The sequence below is a fragment of the Panulirus ornatus genome, chromosome 68, assembly GCF_036320965.1.
Source record: "Panulirus ornatus isolate Po-2019 chromosome 68, ASM3632096v1, whole genome shotgun sequence".
Taxonomy (NCBI): domain Eukaryota; kingdom Metazoa; phylum Arthropoda; class Malacostraca; order Decapoda; family Palinuridae; genus Panulirus; species Panulirus ornatus.
The window spans coordinates 11,265,310-11,290,592 of NC_092291.1; the positions used below are offsets into that span (position 1 = coordinate 11,265,310).

Here is a 25,283-nt window from a genome sequence, read left to right on the forward strand (position 1 = left end):
TTCTGCCTGGTGACGAGTGACGGCCAGGCACTAGGAACCCTCAGGTCCTGCCTGGCGTGCGGCGGGACACTGCAGCCAAGGGGATGCCCACCGAACCTTGTGTGCCGATGTAATCATCTGTAGGAGGATCATCCTCGTGCGGCCACTCTGGCAGACCTCAGTTCGGGGTATATGAGTGGAGTGTGTGGGTAACATGAGAGGTTCGTGGTGGTAGGAGGTGTAGTATGGTGGTGTTGCCTCCGCTGCTGCTTTGGGGGGGGGGGGGGGCGGCTCTCTCTCCTCCAAGGGATCTTTGCAACAACAGACCTGTGGATGGCACCACCGCAGGGATCATCAACACGATCAAGCGTCATTCATCGTGTGAACTGTTAACCACGAAAGAAATGCCGTGAGAATGTCCATAAAGTGTAGCTCGTGTGACTGTAGACTGGTGGTGATGACGGGTGACTGGATCAAGAGGTGTGGTGGGTGTGGTCGGGAGTCCACAGCGTGTGCCGGGATGGCCGACTGATGTATGCTGCTACAGACGCCTCACCTCTGAGTCAAAGTGGCTCCCTCAGCCCGGCTGACGTGCCCACCAGGCCATTGTGCACTCGTCACGTCAGAACTCAGCTGAAAGGATCAAGTACTATCCTAAAGTGGTTTTACGTAATGGAGGTTTGAAATAGATCGTATTAAGTAATGCGAGTCAGAAGATCACGTGATACGTAATACCACTGACCACTTACCACTGTAGAATTACATTTGACTCCCAGATTCTGTGGGTTATCCCGGAGTCTTGCCCCTGTGTCGGGTCACTCCACTGCGGCCCAGGACATCCTCATGTTTAAATGGACGTCTGTGGTAGGGAGGGAAATCTTCAGTGTTTGTCTTGAATTCATTTCATGTTTGTTGGAAGGGAGGAGGTAGCGTGAGGGGTAGTCATATGCCAACCCTACCTCCCCCCTATACACGCTGGCCTGGACGGCCGCTCCACATACTGACCCGGACGGCGCCCTGCCCTGCCCTGCTCTGCCCTCTGCCTCACCTCCGCCGGTCATCATTACGACAGCCAGATCCGTGTGCATCCCGGTACGCAACACTCGACCCGATGCCTCCACTCCCGACCCTCTGGGGTCCGCTGTCGGCACGAGAGATTCCCTCGTCGTCTTCTCTGGGTAGTTTTGATTCGCGAGCGGGAGACGCGGATGTACACACACACACACACACACACACACACACACACACACACACACACACACACACACATATTCCTGTCAGAGGAAACCATCGCCTACTGACCCGCTCGTCTTGCATTCGACTGCCGTCCAGCACCGCAGATATTGTAGGATGCTGGCTGAGGTGCGTTCATGTAACCCTGCACCGCCTATCAAGCAAGGCTTGAGCTTAATACGACGTGTTTCGCCGTCGTGAATTTCGATTTTCTTCTTCAGGTCTCCTCGTCGCATGAGCGAGGCTGGCGCAAAGATCATTACGTAGTCTCAGTTTGCAAAGTAAGCCAGTCCTGTGTTGACCTGATTACCGTAACGATATGATGCGTAAGTGTTGATTTCCTCCCCGTTTCAATCCTCATCATGTATGTTATGCACGTCAGGGGGAAGGGGGGGGGGGGGGGAGGACCCAAGGATTTTATTCCATAAGTGAGGGTGTCAGCCGGATCCAGCTCACGTGACTTGCCCTGGGGGTCATATGTCTCGTTGGCTGGAGAGAGGCGATGGTCCCGTCTCAGTGGTCGTGACGCCTGCCTGTAAATGGACGCTTTTACGTCTGGCAGTTACAATGACAGCCTTAACAGCTTCGGTCTCGGGGCTTCGCTTGGTGCCGTCTAAACCTTGTCGTGACCCGGGTTTGTGAACCCATGATGGCGAGAGTGGTCCATGAACTTCTGAAGCTCCCAAGATTTATTACTGTTACGCTCGTCGCCTCCCGAAATATATATTGACAAAAGCGAGGCTTTATGAACTCCATACTGGCGAATTCCTGAATGCCTCAGGCCCACAAGATACTTCCTAGAACCCATACTAGTTCACCCGAGCTTTCTGAAACCCTCAGTGATACGCTAGAGGTTTCTGAAACACTTATCATTCCACTTAAAGCCTCCTGGACCCTACAGTAACACAGTAAAGGTTTCTAAAACACTAAGTAATCCAAGCGAGGCTTCCTGAATGCACGGTAATGCACTGAAGGTTTCCTTAACCTCACAGTAACACTTGAGGCTTCCTGGACCCCACAGTAATATATATTATGCTTCCTGAACCCCATAGACCCATCCAAGGCTTCCTGAACCCCACATTAGCGCACATAATACGTCCTGAACACCTATAAGCCCATTCGAGGCTTCCTGAATCCCTTAGAATCCACCATAATACATTCTTAAGTTGCTCGAAACCCAGTGGAACACGTAACCCTCATAGTACGACAACCAAAGTGTTTAAGAGACCACAGTACTACGCGAGACCCGTCCACCCGCCAGTGAGACACAGTTCGGATATCCGCTTCCCGAGTTCCGGTCATTGTGCTGAGAGCCATCTCGAGCCACGGTGGGGCTGGCGCTTCTGGCCGTACATGAAGGTCATTCAGTGGCTACAGCTGGAGATACGCCCGACTCCATCTCAGTCGTGTTGTGTTCTCACAACGCAGCAAACCGCATCCCTGGACACAGCCATCTGAAGCGTACTGGGTCCACTTTTAATGACTTAGAGCAAACTTTGATGAAGATGGTGCCATCGTGCATAAGGGCAGTGCCATCGTGCCCCAGGGTTAATACTGGGGTCCTCACGTACCCCGGGTTGTGTATGAAGGACTGAACACGGATGATTAGGACCGGGGAGGACCCAGTTCTCCAGGGAAAGCAAACTTCGAGGACCCAGTTCTCGAGGGAAAGCAAACCGAAGTTACGCCAAGGTTCGAGAACCAAACTGTTTGCCTCAACTCGTTAACTCCGAGTATTCCTCCGTACTTGAGTGGCCCTGAAATGTTTCGGGTCTGTACCTGAAACGCTTCGGCCCCGGCCAAGCCTCGGGAACCCGTGTTTACACAAATTGTCGACAACAATGGAGAATAACAAGAAAAGAAAGAGTGTGTTGTTTATGCTGTAGTTGGGACGCAGCGGCTTCCGAGTAGGGGGGGGGTGGGTGGGGCTGGGCTCTCCGCCACTCCAGCACAGCGTGGCTAATGAACAATGCAATGTCACTAATTGAGTTCCGAGTGGAAAATTGGCCTGGTAAAAATTCTGGCATGGCTCAAGCTACGCTGAACAACCCGAGACAACCCTTATCCGCGTTAGGAAATAAACGCTTTCACAGTTAAAGGCAGTTGGAGATTGTTTTTCTTTTTTAAACTGCGATAAGATAAAGATAAACTTTTTTTTCTACAAGCGACAGTGGTGATTTTTTTACGATAAGAATCTGGCCAGAGATGATGCGTCGGTGTATCAGTCTCTCTCTCTCTCTCTCTCTCTCTCTCTCTCTCTCTCTCTCTCTCTCTCTCCCGTGAGTGTTAGGACGGAGGGAAGAGCTATTGTCATATCCCTATTAGGGGCGATCATAGCCTAGCAGTAGCGCTCCCGCCTATTGCACAGGGGTCCCGGGTTCGATCCTGGCTGTTGGAGGTTTGTATGTTCTATGAAGGTGCGCGTTCAAATGCACTTTGTTCGTGTATATATATATATATATATATATATATGCAAACTTCATGTCACACTCCTAATCTCGAGTACTGATGGAACTGGTAAGATGCAGCCACTGAGACCTTAACGTTGGTTGGACCGTTGCTGGAAAATCCTTTTCTTATTACAGATGTTTCCCCAGATTCTGTCACAGTAAGACATCTTTATTTTTTTTTCTCTCTCTCACTTACATGATTTATATTTTGAGGCGGGCGAGGAAGGTGTACTTGCGTATTTCCCGTGAAGTCTTTTCGAAAATGGACCACAGAATGTGATCAGTTACATATTGCAGGTAATCCCGTAGTAATGATGTATAATTCCTGTGATCTGCATATTTGATCCTCAACAATGCTCTCGCTAATTACCCATCAGCAGAGACTCCCGGAAGTGACGTTTGGAAGCGGGGACTCAGCCTGGCCTGAGACAGACACGAAAACTAACGAAAAATACCAGAGTTAAAAACGGGCGCCTGACACTCGACCGTAGTTCAGCCGAGATCCACCAGAGAGCATTCGTAGATTCTTTTTAAGGTATACTAGCCCATTATTCGAGTATGATAAACACCTTCCTAATCCTTCATGCTATTATGATAAACACCTTACTAATCCTTCATGCTATTTTACACGCATTACCTCCGTAGACATCGAGGTAGAGAAGTTCTCAGTGTCAAGATTCTAGATGAGGTGTATTTCTTCGCCAGTAAGAATAGGTCTGGTTGACGCGACGCGTTGGGACGGATCGTCTTGGCTGTTTTCTTGAATATTCGCGCCTCATTTTATCCACCGGTAATTCAAGTTTACCTGTCGCACCGGTTAAACTTCTCCATGCCGTAAGACTGAGCTCTATCCGTAGAACAAGATGAAGCATCAAGTCGACGTCATGCGCGGTGGATTCAACGCCATCTATAAATGAAAGGCGCTCCCATATAACCGACGTCTTTCCCATTACGAAGTAGTGTTATGGCATGTGTAGAGGGGCAGTATGCAACGTCGATCATCCCTCCATGTTCCCTAGAGTGCATATGAGGTGACGCGGCCAGGAGAGTTGGTTGCACAGGTAGTGGCTGCGGTGGTTAATGGTGGAAGTGGTGGTGGGAAGCACTCTGCTCGCATCGTGTACTAAGAAGACCACACGTTACATTTCTTTTTCTTTTGACGCGGCAGATGACTTTTAAGTAATCAGAGCTTATTCTAAAGAGATCATAAAAGTTTTCCATGAGAAAGAGAGACGTGCGCTGTGTGGTAAATATAGTGGCATGACGTGAACTAGACGACAGTGTCGCTGTCGAGTGAATCACTGTGTGTGAAACTTGGTGGATCACCTGCAGGAGAGGGTGTCGGCCAGCATCACCTGTACCACCGACCCTCCTGAGTTGGGGAAGAGGAGGAGGAGGAGGAGGGAAGCGAGAGCGGCCAGTCGACGTTCAACAACATCACTCCTGAAACGCTGGAGGTAAACACTCTCCAAGTCTCGCGGAGAAACCTCTTTAATTACGCCTCGAGTAATATTTGTTGATTTTCCGGTAGTTGTCTGTGTACACTGTGATTTTAATTTTCTTTTCTGTAAAGTTGCTAACGAGAAATTATCAAATTTGTGACGATCGTCAAGAAAAAAAGGGGGAGGGAGTAGCTCATAGAACATAGAAATGGGGCTTCAAATCCAGCGTTGTGTAAGGAGGGCCGATTCTCACTGTATCAGTCCTCAGCCTCGTACTTAACCGTCTCGCGATATTTCCAGCGAATTTCTCCCGTGGGATAAGTCGATGACATTGTACATAATGGTTGGGGAAAAGTACGTATACGTACGTTGTTGATCAAATGTGACATGGGAAATGATTTGTAGAGTACACCTATGTACGTTCGGAAACTGGATATTTTCTTCTTTCTTTCATACTATTCGCCATCTCTTGCGAAAGCGAGGTAGCGTTAAGAACAGAGGACTGGACCTTTGAGGGAATATCCTCACCTGGCCCCCTTCTCTGTTCCTTCTTTTGGAAAATTAAAAAAAAAAAAAAACGAGAGGGGAAACTGGATATATATATATATATATATATATATATATATATATTCCTCCATGTAAATACATTTTAGAATTAGATTTGCGGATTTGAGTAAGAATGGAGGAAAATCTTACCTGTACGACCAACTTGCTTTTCACAGAAGAAAGTTCAATTCTTTTTTTAAAGCGAAATGACTACCAGCTCGTTCCTGGCGAATGGTTTCATGTGGAACACTGCGGGAAGAACTTTCGAGTACTTTGATAATGGACGCAGAGGATTTCTGAGAAAATAAAACACCGAAAATGCTTTTAACCAGCAGCGCAATGCAGGCACCAGTGAACCGATTTGGATAACAAGTTAGACAATAAGTAATGTGAATTGGTCGTGTAGTTTATAGTCAGGTAGAGGTAGAGAGCATGGTAGTGGGGAGTAAACGAGAGACTGACATTACACGACGCGTTGGGAAATGCATGATACGCACGAGCCTTTGCAAAACTGAGCGCAATTCAGACTCCGGGCACAGTTACACCTGCTGACGACGTCTCTAGCTGCCAGCCCTCGTCTGAGTGAACATGACGAAATTTGCATACCAATCAGAGGAGCTTGGGGGAAAAATATGAATTTATGCGAATATATTAGCGTTAACACGATTAACATAGTTATTAACAGGACCTTGGTGGGTGGCTGTGCTAGTGCAAGCGCTTCTCCTGATGGACGGGGTATTGTTTTTATCTTTCATTTTTTTTCGTAGTATTTTTTTCTAAGCTTTCTGAGAGTCGCCATTAGTTCCTAATTTTCCTATGTTGTTTGGTGGTATAATTACGTGCAGTTGCTAGACTATATATATATATATATATATATATATATATATATATATATATATATATATATATATATATCTTCTTTCTTTCTTTCATACTATTCGCCATTTCCCGCATTAGCGAGGTAGCATTGAGAACAGAGGACTGGGCCATTGAGGGAATATCCTCACCTGGGCCCCTTCTCTGTTCCCTCTTTTGGAAAATTAAAAAAAAAAGTGAGAGGGGAGGATTTCCAGCCCCCCGCTCCCTCCCCTTTTAGTCGCCTTCTACGACACGCAGGGAATACGTGGGAAGTATTCTTTCTCCCCTATCCCCAGGGATATATATATATATATATATATATATATATATATATATATATATATATATATATATATATATATATATATATATATTATACTTTGTCGCTGTTTCCCGCGTTAGCGAGGTAGCACAAGGAAACAGACGAAAGAATGGCCCAATCCACCCACATACACAGATACATACATATCCACACACGCACATATACATACCCATACATTTCAACGTATACATATATATATATATATATGTACACAGACATATGCATATATACATTTGTACATATTCATACTTGCCTTTATTCCCGTCGCCCCCTCCCGCGAGGTAGCGCTAGGAAAAGACAAACGGCCACATTCGTTCACACTCAGTCTCTAGCTGTCATGTGTAATGCACCGAAACCACAGCTCCCTCTCTACATCCAGGCCCCACAAAACTTTTTTTTTTTTTCCCCAAAGGAAGGAACAGAGAAGGGGGCCGGGTGAGGATGTTTCCTCAGAGGCCCAGTCCTCTGTTCTTAACGCTACCTCGCTGAGGCGGGAAGTGGCGAATACTATGAAAGAAAAAAAGATATATATATATATATATATATATATATATATATATATATATATATATATATATATATATATATATATAATATACACATTAGGTTGTGTATATCTGCTTTTATATTACCAAAATTATTTCTAAAAAGAGTCCAAGATTCATACTACAGGGTCAAAATGGTGCCTTAGTGACTGTCAGACTTTATTCATGTTGGCAGGAACTGGAAATTGAACTTCCTCTTAACGACTTGTCTCAAGACGGGTGTCTTAATGTCGTTCCTTTCCCGACCTGTCCCCCGACACCTGTCCCATCCTACCCTTCTTCTTCCCCGCCCCTGTGTGTGTGTGTGTGTGTGTGTGTGTGTGTGTGTGTGTCCCCTCCCTCCGACCTGTCCTGACCCATGCCTCATGATGTATACTTGACTTTGCAGGCAGCCCGGGTGGTTCGGGCGTCGGACCAGGATGGAGCGGTACCTGATGCTGGCGGCGACGACGGTGGTGTTCGTGGTGGTGGCGCTGGCCATCTCCCTGGCGGCAGTCATCTACGGCTACCAGTCCGGCATTCTGCACGGCAACGGTACGTGGGGGGTGAGTGGGGTCGCCCGGCTCCCTCTTCTCCCTCAACTCTCGTCAGGGGGTCCTTAAGGGGCACCACCGAGGCCTTTCACACTTCGTAACAGGGGTTGTGTTGTGGGGTCGGCGTGACTGCGACAGGAGACTGTGCCTGACGGCAGCACCCAGGATGTTCTTGACGAGATTCGTGCTCGCCAGATGTGTGTCTGCAGGAGTGTTGTGGCCGCCTTTAGCTGACAGGTGGAAGTGGTCATCCACCAAGCTCTTGGGGTCGAAAGTATCGAGGAAGTGGGTTGATTACAATATAAGAGAGGTAGGGGACACGGGTCGAGTCGTGGTTGATCAGTCCCTTTCTAGATGGGGTTGTGAGGGAGGTAAATGCTCGAGTCTTGAAGACAGGGGCGAGTAAGCAGTCTATTGGGTGGGGGGATGATGGAAGGACCCGGGAAGTGAGTCTGTTGTCGTTCGCTGATGAGGAGCTGCCAAGGGACGCACCTGGTGGAATGGTGTGGCAGAACAAGGGCGTGCGGAGAGTGACAGGTGAGGGATGTACACAGACGTCAAACAGAATTATTGAGAGATGCGAGTGTGAACAGTGAGATTCCCCGACCTGTCTGTGTGGTGTCAGTAAAGTAGGAAAAAAAAAAAAAGAGGATCTCGTAAGGAGCATATGACTTATATAACAAAGAGTTGGTTGTAGTTATGCATTTATGGGGGGTTGAGTGGAGAATATGTAGGCGATGCGTAGTGTGGAAGACTTTTGGCAGGCGAGATGAAGGTGTCTCGGTATGATAAAAGCAGACATTGAATGACTGTAGGAAAGGCGGCCACTGGCTCAGGAATATATATATATATATATATATATATATATATATATATATATATATATATATATATATATATATATATACGAACAAAGTGCATATGAACGAGCACTTTCATAGAACATACTAACCTCCAACAGCCAGGATCGAATCCGGGACTCCTGCGCGATATGCGGGAGCGCTACCACTAGGCATTTTATATATATGTATATATATACATATATATATATATATATATATATATATATATATATATATATATATATATATATATTCCCTACTTTGAGTGACTCTGGGAATGTTTAACGTGCCCCTGATGTTTCAAAGCTTCTGCCAGATTTGAACATAAATGTCATTTCTAAACATCCAGTCTTGGGCTTTCCCACAATGCTCTGTGAAGTAGTCGCAAGTTTTCTTGTCCAGTGACGTAATTGTCATCAGTAATGTTCCTGAGCGTTACATAAATTTCCTACAACCCATGGCTCATCTCATAGTGCCCATGATTGCATTGCGTTCGGGATTTTCCCTTGAACATCACCCTTTATCAATTTCGTTCTGTTTTAGAAACTGTCATTAAAGTACCTCTCTCTCTCTCTCTCTCTCTCTCTCTCTCTCTCTCTCTCTCTCTCTCTCTCTCTCGTTGGGAGAGGTTAAAGTTTATCTTCCTGTCCTGTCCTCCTCCTCCTTCCAGGCATCCCCGTCTCTTGCCAGTTCTAACGAGCAAACATGTTGATGAAATGCTTGGACGTCCAGACTCACTCCTCCTCGGGGACCAGGTCAGGTTGGTGGGTGTTGGGTTACGCGAGGCAGAGGGGCAGATTAGTTTACTAGAAGGAAGATGGCAGAAGTCGAGGGCTGGGAGAAGGGAACGAGGCCATCACAAGCACGTGGGTCATGTACTGAACAGGTTAAACAAGACTGTAGTTGTAATGGCAGGAGCAGTAATACTTACAATAACGATGAACATCACTGTGGGTAAAGGAGGGGCGTGGTAGCTGCGCCCGGGTCATTGCATGGCACAACAGCTGCCGTATGCTGTGAGGGCGTCTCCCTCCCTCCCGTATCTTCCATGTCTTGACCATTATTTATCTGTCCCTTTGTCGCCCGTCTTCCCTCAACCCTGACCATGTCCCCATTAGCCCTACACACTCCCCATTACCCAGCGTGTTGCCCATGACCTACCCGTTCCTCTGGCGCTGTTCCCTTGCACACAATCCTGTCCCTCCATCTGCACTCGCTCACACACAGAACCCCTACCATTCCTGCAGTATTACCAGTCATGTTTCTTTATCTTCGTCCACTGTCGGCAGGCAGGCCCTACCCATTTCCCCAAACCTTACCCAACCCTGTGATCCGTGTTCGCTTTCTTCGCCCTTGAAACGAAGAAAGAAATCGGATTTCTTCGACCACTGTCCTTGTGTGGCGAGACGCATTCCTTCACCACCGCCCGTTGCCCCTAGCCCTCCCTGCTGCACTGTTCCTGTGGCCTCAGCCCCCCTTTCCTTCTCTTGTCCGTTCGTCTTCGTCCCGTTTTAAGTTTATCAAGGGATCTTTTCCAGTTCCTCGCCTTGCCTCTGTCGCTCCGACCGTCTTGCATATTGTTGTGTATCGTGACCTGCACTACACCCGCCCCGGCTTAGGGCGCTGGGGGGGGGGGGGGGGGGTTGCTTCCCGTTCACCCGCCCCTCCCAGTCCCCGCCCCCGTCCTGGGATAACGATGTGTTGCTCACTGGTCACGGGACCCGAGCTGAGACGGGGCGAGTGAGGACTGTGGTTCCGCTCCTGTGACGGCACTGGGTTAGTGTGAAGTAAAGAAATCGACGCAAACGATACCAATGTTTCATGTGTTTACTCCAATTATTGCAGTTACGGTTACTTTATATATATATATATATATATATATATATATATATATATATATATATATATATATACGAACAAAGTGCATATGAACGCGCACCTTCATAGAACACAAACCTCCAACAGCCAGGATCGAACCCGGGACCCCTGTGCAATAGGCGGGAGCGCTACTGCTAAGCTACGATCGCCCTTAATAGGGAAATAACTATTCCCTGTTAGGGGCCATTATAGCCTAGCGGTAGCGCTCCCGCCTGTTGCACAGGGGGTCCCGGGTTCGATCCTGGCTGTTGGAGGTTTGCATGATATATATATAAGTAATCTCTCCCATGAAATGTATATAGTTATCATCCATTATAACAAGTGTGTGCAAGAGCTATTTAGCTAACTTATATAGGTGTTGTATTCTTCAGGTTAGTCACGGTTTATATTCTTTGCCAAGCATTTCTTTGAACATTTCTTTGTTGTATATATCAAGAGTAAAGTGCAGATAACCTAATGGTAGAACTTACTAAGCATTGCAATATCCTTTTGCTCTGTTATTCCTATAGTCTGATGTCTGATGTAATATTTGCCTTTAACAAACTTTGCCCTGGCTTTGCGTGTTACTATTATTTGTTAACTTTCCTTGTCCTAGATAGCATCCCAATTAACATGTAATAGTTAACAATAAGCATTATACATGAACGAGCAATGTCCTCTGTTATTGCTAACACTTGACACGGCTAACATAGCGAGTAGTTGCTTCCCTAACCTGCTTTATGTTGTGGTGCTTCATGTTGTGTAACTACCGCTTCCATACCATGGTTGTGTTGCCTTAACCCTGCATCATCGCTTGGGAGTAACCACATGGGCCGTGCTGCGCGCGCGTGTGTGTCAGCCTGCTCTCCGGACGACTGTGATGGACTACTGGTGGCCTCTGCCTCCTCTTCCCCCTCCTTCCTTGCCTCCACCCGTTCTGACCCAGACCTCCGCTTTCACTCTTGACCGTGGCGGCACGGCGCCTGGCCACGGCGGTACGCTTCATGATGGCCTGGTCTTTGATCCGACCCTCAAGGCTCAGGTGAGAGGTTAGGCCATCCTGCCCCAAAGGGACGTACCGTCGTGCCCCAAGAGACGTGCCGTCGTGCCCCAAAGGTCGTACCGTCGTGCTCCAAAGGTTGTGCCGTCGTGCATGAGGAGTTGCGAGAGTACGACCCTTGCTTCCTCTTGTTGTAACTTGTAGCCCGCCCCCCACCCTCCCCCATACTAACAAGCAACAGTAACAGGACTCCTCCTTTGCCCTGGCTTTGCGTGTTACTTTGTACTGTACAGTGTGCCACTAGTGACCTGAGATGACCCCCCGCCCTGTGATGTGTGCAGCCCGGGAGACCTGAGGCTGGAGCCGGGTTAGAGCGGAGGACCTCGCCTCGGGTTGAGGCACGGACGAGACAGCTGAGGTTGTTGGGTCCTGCAACCGCCATCGTCAAGCCCAAGAAGCGGCTAAAGGCCACTCACAGACCATCACTGCGGACACTGTCAGCCCTCTGTGGACACTGTCAGCCCTCTGTGGACACGGGCCTAGTCCTCTGTGGACACGGGCCTAGTCCTCTGTGGACACGGGCCTAGTCCTCTGTGGACACGGGCTTAGTCCTCTGTGGACACGGGCTTAGTCCTCTGTGGACACGGGCTTAGTCCTCTGTGGACACGGCCTAGTCCTCTGCGGACACGGCCCAGACCTCTGTGGACACGGCCTAGTCCTCTGTGGACACGGCCTAGTCCTCTGTGGACACGGGCCTAGTCCTCTGTGGACACTGCCTAGTCCTCTGTGGACACGGCCTAGTCCTCTGTGGACACTGCCTAGTCCTCTGTGGACACGGCCTAGTCCTCTGTGGACACGGCCTAGTCCTCTGTGGACACGGCCTAGTCCTCTGTGGACACGGCCTAGTCCTCTGCGGACACGGCCCAGACCTCTGTGGACACGGCCTAGTCCTCTGTGGACACGGCCTAGTCCTCTGTGGACACGGCCCAGTCCTCTGTGGACACGGGTGTAGTCCTCTGTGGACACGGCCTAGTCCTATGTGGACACGGCCCACTCCTCTGTGGAGACGGCCCGGACCTCTGTGGACACGGACATCCCGTAGGGTGACCTCATTCATCGATACAGTAAGATTAGTTTACAGTGGATGTTGGTGGCTTAGGGGATGGCTGGGTAGCACACCTGTGATAATGACTGAATAGATGATGTGTGTGGTGCTGATGATGACTGAATCGCCTATGTAATGGCAGTTTGAGATTTTCAAATGGATTTCTGAGGACATTTATAAGACTCCGCAGTCCCCCCCCCCCCCCCCCCCCCCACGTCCACAGTGTCACCCAGGCCAGCCTCAGAGTGACGTGACCCAGGCAGTCTTTTAAGTGTGACGTGACCCAGGCAATCTTTTAAGTGTGACGTGACCTAGGTCACTCGGAGAGTGATATGACTCTGGCCGCCCTCAGTTACGTGACCCAAGTCGCCTTAAGCGTGACGTGACCCGTCCCGCTGTTAGCGTGTCGTGACCCTGGCCGCCCTCAGTTACGTGACCCAGACCGTCTTAAGCGTGACGTGACCCAGGCCGTCTTAAGCGTGACGTGACCCAGGCCGTCTTAAGCGTGACGTGACTCGGGTCGGTCGTCTTGAGCGTGACGTGACCCGGGCCTCCGTCAGCACAAGACAGTTGAGAAGCTTAACAGCAAAGGTGAGAGGACTGGCGTTGGTGACCCCCCCAGGTAGTGGTGCGGCTTAAGACCATAGTGAGGGGACCAGGAAGACACTGACTGTACCTGACGGGCTAAAGGTGACTCGTATGTGTACCCTCGGCTCTTCCAGTTCCCCGACAATTCTCTCACTACTCCCACTCTCCTCCGACTCTGGTGACTGGAAGGGAGTTCACCAGCTGGACCCAGTGGTGTGAGGACCCGAGCGACTGTTGCCTGAGACTGGATGGGGGTAACGTAAGCAGTGGGATCGGTAAGGGTCTGTCCTTCAGCATCACTCCTGTGGAGGGTTCCTCGTCTTCATCTCATCTCCCAGCTGTGTAGCAGCGGTTCACACAAAAAACCTCTGAATGATTGCCGCGAGACGCTGGTAGTTTTACATTTTTCATTCATCATCTCTGTCGCAGGTGACAGCCAGACTTAGACATTTCAGGTGTGCTGGTGGGTATCATACTGTTGTGTGTGTGTACACGGAAGGATTGATGACTTGGACTGTACAGTAATGACAGTCTGACCACATGATGTCTTGACTATGAGGGCAGACAACAACTACCAGGACGGGACTGGTGGAGGGTGGCAGTGGGTGGTTGCACACAGGCAGGTACAGCTACCTCTGGGGTGGTTGGGAGTCCCTCCACCAGGAAGGAACTCCGCCAACTTGCCGCGCCGTCGAGAAATCACCGACCTCAACCCATACCTCAACACCTCCATCATGGCGCCAAGCCTCGGCTTTAGATTCAGCTTTTGACAAAAAGTCTTCAAAAGTTTTAGTCGACAAACCAACCTGTTTTCCGTTTTTTTTTTTTTTTTTTCTTCTTTAACGTTCATCATTCGCACTGGCGTCTGCTAAGCTGGACCTTGTGCACGTGGGAGGAGGATGTTCCCATGTATGGGGAGGTGTGTGTAGTATGGACGGCGTCGGTAGAGGTGGTGCCTGGGGTTCCTGTGGTAGCGGAGGAACACCCCCTCCCCAGAGGAGAGTCGGCCCGCCTCAACCACCCACTGCCAGCCTTGGCTCTGTAGCAATATGTGCGTGCGACTGATGTTGACGTGGACGACTCAAGCCTCTCCTGGGGAGTGAGGCGTTACGAGTGTGACTTTACTAGATCTTGGCAGAGTTGGAGTCAGTTCAGGAAGACATTGTCTGTCATGAACTGAAGTTTCATTTGCATTAATCAGGTTGCCTGAACCTTGCTTGATTCCTGCTTCCAAGGACGGGGCTATGTATATCTTGTATCTGACCATTATGAAAGTAGTCAGTGTACACACACACACACATACACGAAATGTCGTGGTGTAGCGGTTAACGTTACCGACAATCGCGTATGCACGGTCCGCCCGGATCAAAACCACATGGGTTCGAATCCTAAGCGCAGCAGCCAGTCCATAGGCCGCCCAGCTGTCCATCCCTCCATAGGGGCTAGTCGATAGAATCGGTACCTGGCATACGTCAGGGTGTGTGTGTGTGTGTACGCATACGTACACAGGAGTAAAAATATAGTACCAATATACAAAGTTAAGAGTACGTGGCAACACAAGTGTAAAACTCTCCCCGTCAAACACGTTTAGTAATCACACATCCAAACACACACACACACACACACATACGCGCGCGTGCGCGGGTGTACTATGGTCGTGTGGTATCAAGCGAGGTAGGCACTTTAAGAGAGTCACTGTGAGTACTTGAAGCCAAGAGGATGACGAAGGCGTGACAGTTCCCACATCAGTCGCATTGTACTTGTGGCATGTCAGCAGATACGTGTCTCCCGCGTACTGCTTATATTGCTGCTGCTGCTGCTGCTGCTGCTCCTCATCTTGCTGCACGCTATCGTCTGCTCTCCCTAACCGCACGCTTCCTTCCTTTCTTTCCTCTCCATCAGATGCCTCAATGCTCCCTGTTATCTCAGCAGAGCCGCTCGTCTCTTGCAAGAACGACTCCGCGAACTTCTGCATGACCGCGGGCTGCGTCAGGGCCGGTAAGTTTACCACCATCAGCACTTGCAGCATCAGGGCCGGTAAGTCCGCCACCAGACACCCATCATCCCCTCAAGTGTCAGGTGTGGTAAGTAGCATTCCAGCAGACCTCCAGTAGCTCCTCCCCTCGATCAGACCCTCAGCGTCAAGGCTGGTAAGTGGGTAACAAGACATCCATCATTTCAAAGTCGAAGTGATTCTGCTTCCAGACAACACTCCCCCCCCCTCCCCCCCAGGTTTTAGGGTCAGTAAGTCCACTACCAACCAGCGAGTCTACCGCAAGATCCCCCCCGTGGGTCAGAGTTGGTAAATCCACGCCGCCACCAGACCATCTGCTGTGGTCTCAGGATGGTCCACGTTGGCACTACTGGAAGGTCTACAGGAACACGCGAGGGACCTCTAGAAAAAAAACTGGATCTCTCTCCGGGTAACATTTAGAAAGACTCTGCCTGGACGTGGAAGGCCTTTGGGGGAACATAATGTGCCTCCTTGTGGGGAAAATTTGACGATCCTTGCAAGCAGAACTGACAAGTCTGTCTGTGCACGAAGCTATCAACTTTCCGTGCTGGAATGTTTGATGTCTATGGCTGGAAGTTTTCAAACAACTAGCTGAAAACACTAGAGTCCATGCTGGAACAGCCCACTTGCATTTGCGAGAGATAACCACCTGACCATCATAGCGGGAACCCTCAGCTAATTATCCCGGCAGTCGATCCTGACAGGAACTTCTGCTGACCACAACAGGGATACCAGAAGATCCTGGCAGGAACTTCTGCTGACCACAACAGGGATACCAGAAGATCCTGGCAGGAACTTCTGCTGACCACAACAGGGACATCATAACATGCTGCTAGGAACAATACAATGACTACAACGGGAAGACATGACGATCATGGTAGGAACAGTGTTTTGCTACACCCCGGACACTTGATGATCAAGGCTGAAACACCTGGGGATCGCCATGCAGTCATTTCGTCCGCTGAAGTTTAGAAATAATTGTCTTTAAAGTCTCTTGGTTTTCGTGGTAACGTAATGGCAGCTGAGGAACAAACGCTGAAAGTTGAATGAGGGATAAGGTAAGCTGCAGCATTAATTTTAGTGTCCTGTCTTGTAGCTGTTGCTTTTTGTTCTATTGATTACTCGTGCAAATAAATTCACACGTAAGTTAATAGTTTGTGATTATACCAAATGAAAACTCATCTCCACTGTAGTGAACGATATGCGAATACTAGTAACCAGTATGTCAGGAGGACTAACATTTTACTAAGATTAGTCTTCTGTTGTAGCTGCTGGCCTTGGCGAGTCTATGGATACATCTGTAGATCCTTGTACCGACTTCTTCAAGTTTGCTTGTGGCGGGTTCTTAAAAAAAAAGATAATTCCCGACGAAAAGACCTCTCTTTCGCGGTTCAACGAGATTTCTGATGAGCTGCGAGAGAAGTTGAGAGGTTTGGTGGAGGCTGAGGAGTCGGAAGAGGACACGCCTTCAACCAAGATGGTCAAAGCCTTGTACAAGTCTTGTATGAATACAGGTCAGTATAGACGCCCAGTTTTGGTATTCTTAATACTGTATGATTGCCACCTTAAAGTGCTATCTTTTTTCTTTTTTTTTCCTGCCAAAGGATCCCCTTCTGTGGAGCTCCAGCAGTTTTGATCCACCGGGCGAAACCACAGATCGAGAAGTCTGATGGAAGGAACTGGCGTACAATGTCTTCAGAACCAAAGTTAACTCTTGAGTATGATGGGTCCTGTGATATGTTGAGTCTGTATGTCGTGTCGTCGAGAAAAGTGGTGTCTAGAACACAAGAAAGTGTCACTTGTACATAGTGGGGAATGAAGTTCATATGGATGTTTGACTGATGGGGTAGGATTATAAGACTGGATTGAGAAAGCTGTTCTTTACTGCTTGTTGAGTCACTAAAATGTTTGTGCTTAGTCACTGTTCTGGTTGATGGGGGAAGGGGAGCCAGGAGTATAGATGATTAAACTGTGAAGTTGATGCAACTCTAATGTTTCTGTTTAGGTGAGGGTGGTTTATGGCGTGGTTTTGGATGGGAGGCATCGAGGACAGTAACAATAATTGGGCGCTGGACATATTGAAGTGAGTTTGTATTGTAGGTATTTTTGTCTCTTTGTGCAGATATTGTTTGGTTGCTAGATAGACAGTGATTGTTTGGAAGGCCTAATTTTGTGTTTGGTGTTTGATGTCTGATTTTAACAGGATGGCTTACCAGGGTCGAGCTGTACAATTCACATTAACCTTCACACTTCTTTAGGTCAATGCTGTCGACACTGTAACACAGTCCCTCGATATCGAGAAGGAACCTAAACTTGGCATTTGTGTCATGCAAACGAGTGAACCTGTCATTAATTTTTCTGTGAAGACGGTCGAGTGTTACTTTCATGACGCTTTCAATTTCCTCCTTGTCTGTTAACCCAGCATCTCTTGAGTTCTCATCAGCCATTCGTTTCTTTTGCCTCCGGCATTTTCCCCCTTAAACATCCCATTCTTGACAGAGATTAAGTCCTTGGAGTGACTCATTGACCCACACTTGTCGTTTATCATCAAAAGGATCTCGAAGGGCTTTCAAATCCAGGGCAGCATCATGAAAGTTCATGCTAGGATCCTGTAGCCCCTTTTAAACACGGTCAATGCAAATGAGTATTTTGTCCCAAAGTCCTGGCAAAGTCAGAAAATCAAAATTCAGAATGCGGTTATACAGCTGCCTTGCCTCTCTTCCTGTTTCACTCGTCTCATTCTTATTGTCTATCATGTCTTGGAGGACTTGCAGTATCTCCTCAAGGTACTTGTTGATGGGGTTTACTGCTTCTGTCCTTGCACTCCACCTGGTTTCAGACGGGGAGAGTGTTTCTGAGTTTTTCCCCACGTTGTGTCGAACAAGAGAAAAACACGTAAAGAACTTGGATGGTTCCAAAAAACGTGACCATCATTGGATCCTGCTCAGCTGCATATACACCTAACAAGCTGAGCCAGTGATTATCACAATTGACATACACCGCCAGCTTGTTTTTCTCACTTATTCTTTGTTGAACGCCACTTCTATACCCAGCCATCACAGCAACGTTGTCACGGCATTTTGACCGACAATATTGTTGCTCCATTTCGTCTTTCTCTGTTTGAAGATGTCTTCAACCAAGCTCTCAGCATCCCTCTGGCTTATCAGGATAAAATCAAGGAAAGACTCTTTAACACAGACTACTTTCCTCTCAAAATCAACTTCCACGTACCTCACCACTTCTGACATATGCTCATGATGTTCTTGATCAGGAGTCGAGTCGAACATGAGACCACATCACTTGGCTCTACGAATGCTTCTCAGTAAACTCTGACGAACGGTAGATGCCATCAGGTGGATGAATTCATTCTGGACACTTGGTGAAAGATAAGACCTGGATCCAGCAGACCTTTCACATAGGTCAAGTGTTCTTTCATGACAGGGTCAAAAATGGCCAGTAGTTTAAGAAAATTTCCCACATTGGCGTCATGATCATCTAGCTGAAGCAACTCTCTTCTCGCAAAGCCAGTTTCTAAGTTGCAAGGAATTTTATGCAGTGAAGGATTCTTGTCAAGATATCACGCCACCTCTGCTTTTCATTCTCAATCTGTGATTGATGTTCCATGTCAATAACTCTGTTTTCAACTAAATTTCTTTCCATTTTTTTTCCACTAGGTGAAGCACTTCTGGTGACTCTTGGCATTTTCATGAACACTAAACTCTTTAGCTTGTGACACATTTGTACTCGATCCACCTTTAGATTCCAACAAACTTGTAGCACGTGCAGGTGTCTTCATAGAACTTGTCAAACTACTTGATCCAGGCATTTCAAAGAAGGGCATGAAGAACTTGGCTGATTTTTTGGCTTCCTCTGCCTCCATTTTTCGTCTATTTCACCCTTCAGCTCCACTTTTTCTTTGCGAAAAAACGTTTCATGGTATTAAAATTAGGTAAGATAAAGAAGTAACACTTTTCAGTAAGAACATTGAATTTCATTTGTACTAAGTGTTATCTTTTGCCGAAGCAGATTCAAGATATTTGGTTCCATAGTAAAATTTTACTTCATGGTCATACACTACTCAGTCTCAGAGTCTGCAGGCCCTGCAGATTACTACCTAGAACTAGAACAGATCCAGACACACTGCCAAAATCTTTATCTAATCCTTCTACAAATTAGCCGATAGTACATTTCGAACAAAACCAACTATAATCCAAATGATATTTGTCATATTAAGAAAAATGTGCTGGATGTACGCAATGGACATGATTAAAAATGTACATACAGTGGATGTGTATAAAAATATATATAGAGTAATTATAAACTGATGAAGACTTAGGCCAAGCTTAAATTCACATAAACTCTTAGACTTATTTGATCAAAACTGTAACGTAGAAGCGGTAATGTAATGTAATTGATAGTAGCAAACTATTGCTATAATTGAAAAGTAAGCGAGTTTCATTTTTATCTCACAAAACCAAACGGTTAAAAATGTCAATCGGGTAGCATATGTCAAAAAACAAACCTGTTGAGTGGTACCCCCCTTCAAGTGGTGCCCAGGGCACTTGCCCTACCCACTGATTCAAGGGTTTGGGAGAGTGTAGATTAGACTTGTCAGTCCAGGGTGGAAAGGGTGGTGGTGCATCTTTTATAAGCATGCCAATACTCTGTTTCAGTGAGCTAGTGTTATGTAATGGTGTATGTTCTGTTTTTGCCTGGGTAGTGGTGGGTTGTTGTGGTGTAATTGTGAGTTCCACTGCATATGAGAGTACTTTACACTGGCCTGAGAAATGTTGAGAGAGCATGTAAGGAGAGATAGGAGAGGAGTGTAGGAGGATAAAAAGTAATCTTTGGGGCATTCCATTGAAGGTTTTGAAGTTGAGGCCTTTTGAAAGATTCTGGCATGTCAACTTGATATGAAATTGGCTAGACATTTTTCTTTCCTTTTTTCAATGGAAGGTGGTTTCTAGTATCTGGGAAGGACCTAGTGAGGATCTGGATAGAACCTGAGGAAGACTTGAGGGTAAATTGCGGTAGATCTGTTGGAAGACCAGGTAAGAACCTGAAGACTTGAGGAAGGCATAGGAAGGTTTTATTAGTACCCAACTTAGCATTTGAAACGTGCCTGGGGAAAACTTAGGGAGAACCTAAAGATCTGGGAGGGCCTGAGGATGAACTGCAAAAGATATGTTTGAGGAACTTGGAAAGACCTGGGGAAGCACTTGTGAAAAACTGGGGAAGATTTGGAGATGACTTGAGAAAGGCCTGAAGTTTTTTCAGTGCCTAATGCAGCGTTTAAAATGTGCCTGGAGAAGACCGAAGGCAGATCTACAGAAAACCTGAATACAATTGAGGAGGGCCTGGGAAAGATGTAGGAGATACGTTGGGTACCTGAAAAAGGCTTGGGAGGGCCTTAGGAAAATCTGATGTAGAATTGGAGAAAATTAGGGGAGATACTAAAGAAGACTTTAGGAAGACCTGTTTTGTGTTTGTTTCTCATTCATGGCCGAATCATAGCACTTAGAGAACCCAGATCTGATTTTTAGTTACTTCAGAATCTGGTCAAGGTTTTACTCTTTACACGTTGCCTTTTTAGGCTATTCAGAGGCCTCTAAAAGCTACCATTTTTTCTCCCGAGCAATGCCAGGTACCTTCCTAGTAGTTCATACATTTCAAATTCTTTTTTGACATTGTTTTCAGTTTAGTAGCTTTGATATATCGAACTTGAATAACACTGTGAAGCTAACTCTTCTCTATTGATTTTCTCATATCTAACACAAGCAATTTTTTGAAAATTGTTTGAACAAAAGAATGAAGTGTTAAACATACTTTTATTTAATGCATACTTTGGTTCATCGTGGAATGGTGAAATGTCATGGACATAAAGTAATTTGATGATGCATCTGACATTTGATGCACCCAAGATAAGGACGGTACCACCTGAACCTGATAGTACAGCTATTACTAATGCCTTGAGCATGATGGTATGACTTGGGTATGATGGTATGACTCTTCAGCATGATGGTAGGACTCTTGGGTATGATTGCTATCATGCCAGTCACACTCTCACCTTCAGGAGTGTATGGTTACCTTAATGGTAACCACAACTTACTCTGCCATCTATTTTGCAGATCGCATTAAGGAGCGTGGTTTGGCTCCCCTGAAGGAGATACTGGCGGCAATGGGAGGCTGGCCAGTGCTGGAGGGTGACAAGTGGGATGCCTCAGGCTTCCAGTGGAACACCAACGTCTACATCAATCGCAAGCTTGGCTATTCTCTCGACTACATTTTTGACTTCTCTGTTACTACCAATATCAAGAACTCTACCTGGAGAATAATTGATGTAAACAGGACTTTCTAATTAATGGTAGTCATTACCTAGGGCAGCATTATTTCTAATAAGAAGGATACTCTGCTGACCTTTAAACAGAATAAAAAAGATATATCAATTAGTTGTAAGCATATCAGCACTGCATACCTTAATGGGTATCATTTATACATTAAAGAACAAAATGAGATTGTTCCATAAATATACACAGTGATGGAGAACTGATCAAGCACCTTGTATTCAATTAGGTATTTCCAGTGTAGAAGTTCCTTAGGAAGTGCAGGACGCTGCTGGATGATTCAACTCTTCTCTTATCAGATTGACCAGCCACCCCTGGGGATGCCGTCCAGGAAGTATCTGCTGAAGGGCTTTAATGACAGTGACGTACAGGCCTACTACAACTATCAGGTCAACATAGCAGTGCTTCTGGGTGCTGATCGAGCCAGGGCTGAGCGGGAATTCAAGGAGTCCATAGAATTCGAAATTAAAATTGCAAATGTATGTAGGTTTCTCTTGTTGATCATGGCTAACCAAGTTGACACGGTTGCATTTTAATGTTCTCGTATTAATGATTATAATGTAACTCCTCACATGTAAGTTAACCGTAAAGACATGAATTTGCCTATAAGCCAAGTAGCTTAGCAATAAGGGTACTGTTAGAATATAAAAGATCCATAAATTACAAATTTGTGGTCCTGCACAGATTGCCACAAACTTTGTGCATAAATGGATTGAACCAGGGCATGTGAAGCGTCTGGGGTAAACCATGGAAAGTTTTGTGGGGCCTGGATGTGGAAAGGGAGCTGTGGTTTCGGTGCATTATACATGACAGTTCTAGCCTGAGTGTGAACGACGAGGGCCTTTGTTGTCTTTTCCTAGCACTACCTCGTGCGCATGTAGGGGGAGGGGGTTGTCATTTCATGTGTGGTGGGGTGGCGACAAGAATCAATAAAGGCAGCAAGTATGAATTATGTTGAGAGTAAATATGAATAAAAACAAGATTATTAGGTTCAGCAGGGTTGAGAAACAAGTTACTTAGTTTGAATGGGGAAAAATTGGAGGAGTGAAGTGCTTTAGATATCTGGAAGTGGACTTGTCTGCAAATGGAACCAGGAAGTGGAAGTGGGTCATAGGGTGGGGGAGGGGTCAAAGGTTCTAGGAACAGTAAAGAATGTGTGGAGAGATTGTTATCTCGGAGGGCAAAAATGGATATGTTTAAAGGAATTTTAGTTCCAGCAAGGTATGGGCTTTATACAGGGTTGTATAGAGGAGGATGGTTATGTTGGAAATGAAGTGCTTGAAGACAATATGTGGTGTGAAGTGGTTTGATCGAGTAAGTAGTGAAAGGGTAAGAAAGCTGTGTGAAAATAAAAGTATGATTGAGAGAGCAGAAAAGTATTTGTTGAAATGGTTTGGACATATGAAGAGAATGGTTGAGGAAAGATTGATAAAGAGGATATATGTGTCAGAAGTAAAGGAAACAAGGAGAACTGGGAGACCAAATTGAAGAGAGAAGGATGGAGTGAAAAAGATTTTGAGTGATAAGGGCCTGAACATGCAGGACAGTGAAAGGCATGCATGGAATAAAGTGCATTGGAACAATGCGATATACTAGTGTCGGTGCCGTCAATGGACTAAACCAGGGCATGTGAAACATCCGCGGTAAACCATGGAAAGGAATACTAAGGAGGCTTTTCTTGCAGTACTCCCTGCCAAAGGAGGAGCGGCGCAATGCTACTAAGCTGTACAATAAAATGACCATTGGTGAACTCCACGAATTGGTTCCAGAAATCCCATGGTTGGACTACATCAACAGACTCCTTAGTCCATTCTTCACGGTGAGTATTGGCCCAAATTCATCTCCAGTTTTTCTCGATGATTCCTTGCTCTTTTTTTTTTCCAGTTGACAGATTCATCCCACTTAATTCAATGAAAATTAGTATTTTACCCTATAATGAGAGGCTTAGGGCAACAGATCTGTTGATGAAGGATGAGAGAAAATGTAGAGTTTGCCTTATGAAGTTACGATAGCCTTAAAGTATGTAAATCGTGTAAAACATTAGCATTATAAGTTCTTCATGATGGGCAATACCAGATTGACCTGAGACCGGAAAGCTTTTTAGAAAGGATATAAAGAAGTATATAGACTGTGACGGGAATAAACTGTGAAACGTGAATGCCAGCGGTAATTTGAATATTTAATGGTTAGGAAGGTGTAAAAGATAGTGCCTCATGTCTAGAGCCCTTTCCTTATTCTGTACAGATATCGAATTTCACAAACATAGAAATAACATTGTCAGAAGTACCCAAGATCAGTTTTCACACTTAGGAGCAGAAACGGACTACTACTTCAACAAGCCTGCAGTACAAGTAAGGGGAGGAGGGAGGTACCACAGGAGCCCCTAAAGTATTTCTTAGAAGTACCATTTCATAGCAGCAAATTGATGTGTAAAGAAAAGACTGATGTGAGGCAAGGAGGACTCAAAAGACATAGTTATTAGAGATCCCAACCATCATTTACTGATATCTGTAGTGGTCATTGTGTAATAGTCGGTAACAGAAAGATAGAGAAAAGCTGAGAAGTGAACTTGGAAATTTTAGAGAAAAATAATGATTTAAAAAAGGAATAAAAGAAAATATTCAATTTGAGGGTACCACAAATGTAACTTTAGGAAGTGTAAGAAAAGCATGTCAATGGATTCCTAACACTTGAGAGGCAGTAATGAGATATAATAACAGTATATGATACTGTGATAATGAAGAACAATATAGATAATAGAAAAGTTAGGTTGCAGAAGGAAGTGAAACACTAGTATATATTAAGAGAACCCATGAAAACCTCGCTTAACTTTCCAAAGGTACTGAAATTTACCTCTATGATATTTTTGAATGAAAAGATTTTGTTATAGTTTTCCTCTTACAATGTCACTGTGTGACAGGGAAGCTATGATATGTATAGTTTCCCTACACACCCATTCTGGCAAAACATAACTTCTGGCAAATACTCTTAACTTGGTAGTGGAACAAGCTGACAATACTGTATATATATATTTAGACAATAATTCTGAAATTTGGTAATCTTGTCCCCTAGGTGCATTTCGAATCATTATCATAGGTTTTACTTTAATTGACCCCACATTTCCTCTAGCCTTATAGCCCTTCCCACAATCATTTATTCTATAGAAAAACATCCAGAAAATGTTCTGCTAAACTGAATTTCAACTAATTGCTAAATTCCATAATTATGCTTTTTTTTGAACATAATTGGGTTACTTCTGTGGTCTTCAACACCAAACTAGGAATGTAGGAAGCTTGGAAATATCGGAACCTGAACATGCAGCTGTGTGAAAGGCATGCATGGGATAGAATGAACTGGATGCTGTAAGTGGCATACTCAATATAAGTTTACATAAGAAAAATTATACAAATTGATGCCATTTAATCCAATGCTGAAAGTACATAGTATGTGTTGACACTTTAATGAAAGTCTTGACTAGAGAACTGCATGAGCTATTTTGAGGCCAGTGGAAGGTGGTTCTGATCATTCAGAAGTATTGTTGATACATACCTGATTTATGAGAAGTACCCTATTTTGCAAAGTATCATACCGGTTAAAGAAAATCTGTTCATGTGCTTCTTGACTC

The 25,283-nt window shown here is 45.9% G+C and overlaps 1 protein-coding gene across 7 annotated transcripts in view; it reads left to right on the forward strand.

The window, feature by feature from the left end:
* Nep2 (Neprilysin 2) overlaps positions 1–25,283 on the forward strand; it is a 174,017-nt gene that overhangs the window by 131,187 nt on the left and 17,547 nt on the right. For 3 of the 7 annotated variants that reach the window (XM_071659696.1, XM_071659697.1, XM_071659695.1), the window contains exons 2-7: positions 7,764–7,909; positions 15,203–15,298; positions 16,583–16,828; positions 21,443–21,654; positions 21,958–22,137; positions 23,343–23,477. In XM_071659696.1, coding sequence (XP_071515797.1) covers positions 7,764–7,909; positions 15,203–15,298; positions 16,583–16,828; positions 21,443–21,654; positions 21,958–22,137; positions 23,343–23,477 — 1,015 coding nt within the window. Of the gene's footprint in view, positions 1–4,984; positions 5,120–7,763; positions 7,910–15,202; positions 15,299–16,582; positions 16,829–21,442; positions 21,655–21,957; positions 22,138–23,342; positions 23,478–25,283 lie in introns of those variants that run through there. The other 4 variants (XM_071659699.1, XM_071659701.1, XM_071659698.1 and 1 more) reach the window with 2 other exon arrangements.